General features: G+C 45.6%; 2 protein-coding genes across 2 annotated transcripts in view; both read left to right on the top strand.

The window, feature by feature from the left end:
- Positions 1 to 6,906, top strand: part of wee1 (WEE1 G2 checkpoint kinase) — a 61,990-nt gene extending 55,084 nt beyond the window's left edge. The window contains exons 4-9 of the mRNA XM_056598934.1: positions 2,113 to 2,285; positions 2,563 to 2,831; positions 3,152 to 3,336; positions 3,445 to 3,615; positions 4,016 to 4,161; positions 5,920 to 6,906. Coding sequence (XP_056454909.1) covers positions 2,113 to 2,285; positions 2,563 to 2,831; positions 3,152 to 3,336; positions 3,445 to 3,615; positions 4,016 to 4,161; positions 5,920 to 6,076 — 1,101 coding nt within the window. The 3' untranslated portion in view covers positions 6,077 to 6,906. The remainder of the gene's footprint in view (positions 1 to 2,112; positions 2,286 to 2,562; positions 2,832 to 3,151; positions 3,337 to 3,444; positions 3,616 to 4,015; positions 4,162 to 5,919) is intronic.
- A 1,837-nt stretch (positions 6,907 to 8,743) lies between these two features.
- Positions 8,744 to 10,154, top strand: part of swap70b (switching B cell complex subunit SWAP70b) — a 69,701-nt gene continuing 68,290 nt past the window's right edge. Inside the window, 1 exon segment of the mRNA XM_056599531.1 lies at positions 8,744 to 8,839. Within this exon segment, the coding sequence (XP_056455506.1) occupies positions 8,744 to 8,839 (96 nt within the window).

Here is a 10,154-nt window from a genome sequence, read left to right as displayed (position 1 = left end):
GAACCTGACGTAGTCTTTAAGATTCATAATATCAGAGAATATCCCCGTCAGTCCGGCCGCGGCGCAATGAATGAATAAAGATTGTAAAAAAACATTTATTTTTGACAGATGTGCCCGAAGTTACTACTTAACAACCTCGTTGATGACCAACATTTAGAAAGACATGTAGGCCTACTTTTAATTCAGCCTTGGGTGAAATCGAAGTGTTACACCTTTCCTGCTGTCGGCTCCCAGACCGTAGTCGAGGAGCACAGGAGAGACGTTCCCTCCAGGGCCGATGTTCTCTCGGGGGTAATACTCTTCACTTTGACCGGCAGTGGGTCTGCTTATAGGTCGGAATGAAGTGGCCCCTGATTATTGACAGGCTGGGTACTTTATTCATAGTTCCACTAACTTAACAGTACACGTCGTTTCGACACACAACTGGAATCGTTCATTCACTAAACTCGCTGAAGTCACACACACTGCCATTCTCGTGCACACCTTCTTAAATAAATTGCCGTCTCTTGTTTTCCGACGGCAACAACAACATGACTATTGTCTCCTGATACTTACGGATCACGGCCCCCGGTAAAAGTCCCGAGCATGCGTAGAACGCAAAATCCGAATCCATGCATTCCGACCCGATACATGCACACTTAATTCGACTAACAATCGAATAATATGTGTGTCTTAATTAGACTATGAGTAACTCAAATCGATTATAGTGTGACTAAGGTGTATGCATGCATCTTAATAATTCAATCATAGTTGGACTTACCAAATAATTTGATTTTCTTGAGGGTCATGTTAACGCACTGAGTGAAATTGTAACATCTGCCGAGCAGCGACCGTAACTGCTTGGCAGTGTAAAAATACCTTCTGAATGGTTGTGTGCTGCTGCTAGCACACTACCTGCCAATCAGCGGAGTATGTGGGAGGGGCCGACTAGTGCCAATCGATGTTAAGGAGACTTAATGCAGACGCACACACTACTTACTGTCTAGTTGGCAGTAGTCTTCGCGGTGTGTTTCATTACAACTTTTCTGCCTGAAGGGTGCAGCCCTTCACTAGACTATCAAGTCCCTCTCTGGTTATTAAGGCTGGGGGTAAACGATTATTTATTAAACGATTAATCGGGCGATTATTTTATCGATTAGTCGACTAATCTAATGACTAATTGGACGATTATCTATTTTTCTGTTGCTCGATTAATAAAAACCATAATGTATCTCAAATAAATACCAAAAAATTCGTAATAATATACTTTATTTAATACGGAACCCGTAAAGGGACATGAAAAAAATGTGTGCGTATACTCTCTTGCGCTCCGCCTCCAACTACGAGATGGTTAGTTACATCTTTCCTGCTGTCGGCTCCCAGACCGAGGAGCACAGGTGATACGTTCCCTCCAGGGCCGATGCTCTCTCGGGGGCATGACCCTTCACTTTGACCGACAGTGAGTCTGCTTATAGGTCGGAATATGATGGAATGAAGCGGCCACCGATTCTTGACAGGCTGGGTACTTTATTCTTACACACAACCGGACTCGTTCATGACTTCACTAGACTGACACGCACGCTATCGCTCGCTCTCCTCTCGCTCGTCCACCTACTCGCTGACGACACACACACACACACACACACACACACACAACACACCACACACACACACACCCACACACACACACACACACACACCACACACCACACACACACACACACACACACACACACACACACACACACACACACCCACACACACCCGCCAGTGATATGCGCACGATATTTCCCCGTGCTCATGAGATACTTTCTCGTGCGCACGAGATACTTTCTCGTTTGAGATGCTCCAACATTGCTGTCGTGCTCTTGTGATATGCCAACTCCATTTGGCAAAGAGTGCAAATCACAACACCTTTCCGTTTAGGATTTAACTTGAAGTATTTCCATACCTTTGATGATTTCGTGCGCGGACATTTTCCTTTATTGTGACTTTCGTCCATTTCTCTGTCGAAAATCGTCTACGGAGAAATTTGACGTCGACGAATTTTTGACGTCGACACGTCAACGTCATCGACGCGTCGCTACAGCTCTACTGGTTATATGAGTCTAACCGTGTCCTGCTCTTTCTCAGAGGATCACCATGATGGAGAGCAACATGATGTCTCGCTACATCTCAGAGTTCCACGAGCTGGAGAAGATCGGCTGCGGGGAGTTCGGCGCCGTCTTCAAGTGCGTGAAGAGAATTGACGGCTGCATCTACGCCATCAAGAGGTCGAAGAAACCTCTGGCTGGATCTGTAGACGAGTAGGTTCCACCTACATCTCCTTTTGTGTTCATGTAGTCCTTCTTCAAATAAGGATTTCCTTAGCTCTACTGATTATTTGGTTGGATTAGTATTTGAAGTACGAGTCTTTATTGTGCATTATTAAGTACTTTATAAGTGAGTTTTGGAAGGTGCGGTTTATAATAGTAGGGTTAAGCAGTCTCCACCGCCCCTGTCCACTAGATGTCAGTCCCTGAGCCCAGACCCGAGGTCCTGTCAATGACCTGTGTCTCCACCACCTCCTCCACTGCTCTACAGGCAGAACGCCCTGCGGGAGGTCTACGCCCACGCTGTCCTGGGCCAGCATCCCCACGTGGTGCGCTACTACTCGGCCTGGGCAGAGGATGACCACATGCTGATCCAGAACGAGTACTGTAACGGAGGCACGCTGTCGGACATCATCTCGGAGAACTACCGCCGGCTCTGCTACCTCACAGAGCTGGAGCTCAAAGACCTGCTGCTCCAGGTCACACGCGGCCTGAAGTACATCCACTCCACGTCCCTGGTCCACATGGATATCAAGCCCAGTGAGTGCCTCAACGCTCCACCGTCCTTACTCGTATGTCTCTGCTAAATGAAGAACTGGGAGAGCATTCCTGCCCAGCCTGATGTTATACACGTGTGTTATGTAATTTACATTATTAGAGTGGCCGCCAGGTGGTATCTATTATATTGAGTTTTGTTTAAAAACAAATGCAAGTTACTCTTGCTGTATAATTTACAGCATGGGCTGAATATATTGCGGGCAGTATACCTGAAGCACCTAAATGAGGATACATGGTTGACATATAAATATACCAGAACATCCATGAGAACCTTCCTAACCTCTTGTAATGTGTACCTCTAGGCAACATCTTCATCTCACGGAAGTCTGTTCCCAGCCTGGACGAGTGTGACGAGGATGATGATAACGATGCCATGACGACCAGTGTGGTTTACAAGATAGGGGACCTTGGTCATGTGACTAGGGTGAACAATCCCCAGGTCGAGGAAGGGGACAGCAGATATCTGGCCAATGAAATCCTCCAAGAGGTACATTTTGTCATGTTTTTCTACGTACCTCAGCTCCATGTTAATACAATGCCTCTGAGAGAGGACATGTTGTACATGTATGTCATCTCCTGTGTTCTCCGGCCCCAGGACTACAGTAACCTGACCAAGGCGGACATCTTTGCACTGGCTCTGACTGTGCTCAGTGCCTCGGGGGCGGAGCCGCTGCCCACCAATGGAGACAAGTGGCACGAAATCCGCCAGGGGAAGCTGCCCGCCATCCCCCAAGTGCTCTCTCCAGAGTTCCTGGACCTCCTCAAGGTAGCTCATCTCCCAAACTGTTCTGCTCTTGGTTTGACCAATGAACTGCTCTTGGTTTGATGCTGGGAAAGGGTAACTGTACTACTATGGTGTGTTGAAATCACTATAGCATCGGAACCTAGAATCCGAATTCACTCAGAATAACCAGACTGGACAAAGCCTAGGACAGCCCAATCCAGTTTGGATTTATAATTTTGGGGACTATTGGGGCAAGCTACCTAGCAAGGGCAGTTTGCATTAAGATGAGCAACTGCCCAATTGCCTAATCCATCCACACATTAGTGGTGCAGAGTTGGAACCTGTACAATATCAACAATTAACCTGGGGTCTTGATCTGACTGGTTGAACTCGATGTGGATGGAGATGTTAGGTTGTAATACCTTGTCTGCTCCTCTTCCAGCTGATGATCCATCCTAAGCCTGCCAGGAGGCCGTCGACCTCTGACCTCATCAAGCACCCTGTGCTCCTCACCGCCGCCAGGATGAGTGCGGACCAGCTCCGGGTGGAGCTCAACGCTGAGAGGTTCAAGAACGCCCTGCTCCAAAAGTACGTTCACCCAGCGGATTAGGATCAACTAGAACCTCTGGGGCCCCAAGCAGCTGACATCCAGCATTCATCCAGAGGCTGTAGAGCGCTAAAACCGAGCCAACGTATTTACTCTGCCAATATGGCCATCTTATGCCCGCCTTTTGCCCGCCTTTTGCCCGGCATGGTCCGCACGTTTACACTGATCGAGGTAATATACCGGCCTGTTTCGCACCCCAATTTACCCTCTTTTTTTTCCTACACGTATTGGGGGTTTCATTTTCATATATATGCGGCTTTGTGGTTCCAGGGGAGGGACTTGGGTAGAGGTGGGGCTGCATTGTCTCTACAACAGACACAACGCAGCGATATCGACATGAGTAGTTCGATATCGCATGCCTCTGAATCGAATCGTATCGCGGCAGACTTTTGATATCGGCAAATATCGTACCGTTGTCCAATGAATCGATTTAAATATCGTATCGTGATGAAACCAGAGATCTACACCCCTGGCAGCCAATGACACTAACGGTTGCCCGCTTGCCCGGGGCAAGTAAAAAAATGTTTGGGCAAGTTGAGATTTTTTCTGGTTGCCCGAACGGGCAAGTGGATTTTGGGTGGATGTTTATATAAAAGCTATTTATTCAAATGTTTTTCGAAACTGCAGAATAACCTTGTGTTCCGCAAAATCAGACAAAATAGAAGTATTTGCAATTGATCAGCGCGCTGTCTTCTCTTCTCTCGGAAAGCGAGTTGACAGACACGCATCGCTTCAGTGCGAATATAGCCCCGCCTTCTGTCACTCACTCGCAGTGCGGTCTCTGGCAGTGATTCGCTAAAGGTTAGCCAACACAGCTAGCATCTCAAGTGCAGCGCCTCCGCGAACGGTTGGGTAGAAGGAAAATGGAGTAGTGATGGAGGAGTGCAGTTTGGAAGTACTTTGGATTGAGGCAAATTATCAAGGAAAGCCATATGGAAGAACACGGACGATGAGGAGGACTAAAACTCGCAAATAACAACTTAAGAAGAAACGTCCCCTTTTCTTTTAACAACCAAAAATGAAGTATTACCTTTGTGATTTTTGTCCATAAAGTTGATTCTGATCGAATAAAACCACCATAAACAGAAAATCCAGTATCGTGATTGACAACCCTAGAAACGCGATTGTGATTATTCCGTTAGAGCTACAAGAAACTTGAAAGTTAAAAAAGACATATCTTTGCTACTACCTCTGACATTTAGTAATGTACATTTGCATCAAATCATGCAGGTCTACTATATAACTTGGCGATAGCTTTAATAGGTTGCAACGGTGGACTGAAATCACTTCATGGCACGATGTGACCGCTCGATAAATAAGTAAACAAAGAGAAGTTTGTTATTTTTTAAACACAACATGTGTGGAAGCTAACAGTCAGCTTCAGTCTGAGCTAGGATGATTTTTCTGAACCCCCCCCCCCCAAAACCAGGTCGGGTGCCTGGCAAAAAGAGGCCCGTGCACGATTCTGATTATAATTTGGGCAAGTGAACATTACATTCGGGCAAGTTGAACCTGACCTGTACTTGCCCGATGGGCAAGTGCTTTTGAAACCTTAGTGTCAACCCCTGCCCCTAGTGTTTGCTGTCTGCGCAGAGTTTTGATGCTGCTCCTGTCATCTCCTGGGTGTTGCTTCATTACTCAAGGAGGGGTATGCTGAGAGTCATGGTAGCCCATTGGGTTTATTGTTCACTTCTTACTTGACTCCTTGCATTAACACCCCTCTTTTACCTCTTCCTCAGAGAACTGAAGAAGGCCCAGATGGCTAAAGCAGCAGCAGAGGAGAAGGTTCTCTCCACGGACCGGGTCCTGACCCGCTCCACGGTCCAGGCCAACCCCAGAACCTCCAGGCTGATCGGCAAGAAGATGAACCGTTCAGTCAGCCTGACTATCTACTGAGCAGCCTCCCCTTCACCGTCTTCAAAGGTCTTCAGCTGGAGACCGGAGTGTGTTCAAGTCCTGGTAGCGGGCTGAGGGCCCAGGGCACGTGGTCGCATTTGACCGGGTCCCCCCTGGGCCAGGCGCTTCTATTGGGTTTACCGCTTTCTGAACTGGGGAAGGGCCTCGCATTCAGCCTGCTCCTTGAACGCCCTGTTCTTCTCTAGGTAGTTACTATACCTACTGTTCCACAAGGTTCGACATAGCACCAGTCTACATGGACTTCCTGCAAGAAAGACTAACTGGCAGCCAGTCAGTGACTTTTGAAGCTCTCTTCGTCGTGAATGTACTTGGCCGTGAGCACCTTACTGCCTGTCGAATGCCGTATGCTGGGGTTCAGCATAAAATAAGAGCACTTTGTAGGTGACCAGTGGATCGCGCCACAGAGAAACAAAGAAGAAAGGAACCCGCTGCTATTGATGTGTTGTCTGTCCGGAGAGGCAGGGTCACTTAGGACGTTTCCAGATCGTTTGGCTCTTACTTTGAAGTAGCAGGAATCTAGTTTCCTTTCCGAGTTGTTATGTGGTGCCTGAGGACCTCGGTGTGTCCTGTCGGTACGGTGTGCTCCTGGTTCCTGTGAGCGGCCCCCCCTGCCTGTAGCATTAGGACCACCTGGTCCCTGGGGCTCGTTCACGTTCATCACTTTGTTCCCAGAGGGCTGGTTTTCACACTTTGCTCTTCGTTTTTCTTTTGTTCTTGTTCTTGTAAACGCTAACAGAATCTTGTTATAACCTGTAAATATTTCCTTCCAATAAATTCTCCTCCAGACTAATGTCGTGGTTCTGCTTGAGTGGTTTATTTTGTTGGCTCACCAGATTAAGGCCGAATCTCGATTCTTCCCCTTGCCCCTTTTGCTTTGTCTTTGTCTTTGTCTTAACCAAGACAAAGACAAAGACAAAGCAAAAGGGGCAAGGGGAAGAATCGAGATTAGGCCCAAGTGAGCTCTCAAATCATCTTAAAAATAAGGGGTATATAGCACTCAATCTTATCCCTTAATCTTGATCAAATTGGGTATTGAGACACCACTAGCTCTCACATGAACGCGCAACTTCAAGGGTAAGGGGGAAGATAAGGGGTAAGGGGAAGTATTGAGATTGGGCCCAACTCTCAAATAAAACCCAGCGAATGCGGCGAGTGCTATAGTGCAAAGTGAGGTTGAAAATATCCAAAGCCACATAGTTTAAGACGTAAAGAAATATTTAAACAATGTAGTAATCAATGTAAACCATAAAAGGGTTCCATTTAAAAATAAAAAGGAATAGAATACCTGTAGCTGAGCTGTTCTGTGTGTAGTACGAACTTTGAAAAGTATCTTATCTACCTTATTCCTTCACATCTAGTTAATCGAAATAAGCTCACAAAATGATGAGGCTGACACAATTGGATTCCTTTGAGTCTTGGCTTAAATCTAGTATATCGTTTGTTATCTACACGACGCGAGAAAGATCGTTTAAGCGTTCAAACGATCGACTTTCCTCCAAAGCAAATATATAATAATCCTAGTGTATTGATAGATATACCGCTCGAAATAACAATAATGTATATATTTATATTTATATATATATATATATATATATATATTATATATATATATATATATATATATATAATAATATATATATACAGGGGCGTAACCAGGACATTATTACTGTGGTGGCCAGCTCGGGCCAGTCTTATATTTGGGGGGGCGCCTGATTATCAACAGGGGGGGTATTTTCAGTGCAATTTTATTCATAACGTCAATATATCACACTTTGAATAAGAATAATAAAAAGAAAGTTAGATCAAACTATTAGTGCATATATTTAGCTTTCTTTAGACGACCCGGGGGCCAATTGAGGCCCGCCGCCCGCGGGATGATATTCTGTGGCCCCCTGCTTGACATCAAAGTTTAGTGTTGGCCTTGTGATAGGGTGACCAGATGTCCCGGTTTGCCGGGACAGTCCAAATTTTGAGTTGCGTGTCCTGAGTTCCGACAAAAGCCAAAGGACGCTAAAATGTCCTGGTTTCATCCAACCGCTATGAAATGTCCCCTGTTGTCAGCGATAACATAGCCAGCGTGATCTAATTATAGCCCGATCATTAACTTAGATTGGGTCAGTTGTGCTCCTTTCTTCTGTGGCATACTTGAAGTCGCCCAGCCTGACTCAGACTCTACCTCCAGCGGCCCCCAGGTAAGTTGACTTTGAGACCCCTGCTTTAGACCGTTTCCGTTCAGGATATTTTTGCACATGTCGCTACGCCCCTATATCGTTTTTTTGTTGATTTTACCGCCACTGAAGAACCAAAGCTTGAAATAAAAAGGCAGACAATATGCATGCAGTAGCAGGCGGTTGGCCTGAAGATGGAGTCCTGATCTACGGTGCTCGGTCTGCTCATCAAGCAAGTGGAATAATTGTGCGTGGGTGTCGCCACTCTAAATGCTTTTCAAACCAACACATTAATATATCAAGACAAATCCATGGTTTTATTATTTAAAAAAAATGGAAGTACACATATTCCACACTTGCATTCTGTTTGGATTCCTTATGCGGTGTGACACTGAGTCACGTGGCAGTGGCTGGGCTCAGCCTCCCCGCGGGGTAGCAGAACCACGGCGGCTCAGTGCGTGTGGTAACACAGGGCGCGATGGCCTTGAGAGCCGAACTGTTAAAGTCCATCTGGCACGCATTCACCGCCTTGGATGTAGACAAGAGCGGCAAGGTGTCCAAGTCACAACTTAAGGTATCGTTTTTAATTCCTAACGATGTATTCTATTTAGGATTGATTTTTGATTCATGTTTTGGATTGTCATAGTGGTTTGCCTGAGTTGTCAACTCATGGAAACACGCAGAAATAACTTTTACTGATTTGTAAGCGCATTTGAAAGTTATTTTGTAATGTTAACCAAACGGTCTTTTCATCTTGGCTGTTTTTCTGATCTTTCCTACGACCATTTGTCCAATGTTAGTCTCAGTGTTGTTAGGAGGTGTTCCTCAAGAACAGCCTCAGGAGGCCTGGGCTATGTTTACTAGTCGGTCGCCATCAGCAAATTGCAAGTAAAATAAATAAACTTAGTTAAATAAAAGTACCCTTAGTCAACAAATGAATGTAATGGCTGGGCTTATTTAATTATTAAAAAAATCGGAATATGTTTTTATTGTACTCATGTTTGGTCCTGGTTGATCATCGGTCCTCCTAACCAGTGGCGGACTCAGAGTGTTTGAAGGGCATGGGCGAAAAAATAAAAAGGGCACATTCTGGACAACATGGGGCCCCACCAGCGGACACAGTGGCTTTTCTATCTTGATGGTGTTTTGTTCCCCCAACGGAGCCTTGAAGGCAGCGCTGCCTGGAAGGTCCTATCCCCTAACCTTAGCAAGCGCTGCCTTGAAGGTCCCATTCGGGGCACTTGTTACATCTCCATGTAGCACTTAAAAGAATAGTTGGGCTCATAATTTAAACGGGGGGTCTGTGGGTCCTCCCCCAGAAAAATGTTTGCTTCAAAGACACTGTTTCCCCTTATTCTAGCGACTTTATAAACACCAAAATGAGTTGTTCACATCATTGTGCACTTTCACATTTTAGCCAAAGAAAGGAGGATGCCTTACTGCTTTCATCTTTACTAACATTTAAGTAAAAATTAGACTGGAGAAAATTCAATGTGCCGCTACCATACAGTCTTTGACCGCTGACAGCCAGCTACGGAAAAATTTAAGGAAGTTTTCCTTCATGTTGAGGTGATAGCTGACCATTATCGCCTCTCTTGCATGAAATGACCTACACTTGAATGATCTTGAACGCTCAAAAAATGTATATACATTTTAAACAGATTATGCAAACGGAAAATATTAAGTTTTTCTAATTTGGCATCTAATTGCGCTTTTCCACTATGGGTACTGACATACTCTTAATCCGCTTTTTGCTTCGTTATCCAGTGGAGATTTAAGTACCACTCGATGTACCTGTTTGTCATGGCGACGCCACATGAAAGCAAAGCCTTGCATTCCCCGTTCGTCAGCTACCAAAGAGAGGAACGTCTGTACCTCAATAGCTAACC

This window comes from Gadus chalcogrammus, chromosome 9, assembly GCF_026213295.1.
Source record: "Gadus chalcogrammus isolate NIFS_2021 chromosome 9, NIFS_Gcha_1.0, whole genome shotgun sequence".
Classification (NCBI taxonomy): Eukaryota; Metazoa; Chordata; class Actinopteri; order Gadiformes; family Gadidae; genus Gadus; species Gadus chalcogrammus.
The sequence above is the reverse complement of the archived record's forward strand: the minus strand, read 5'-3'. Positions and strand labels throughout refer to the sequence as shown.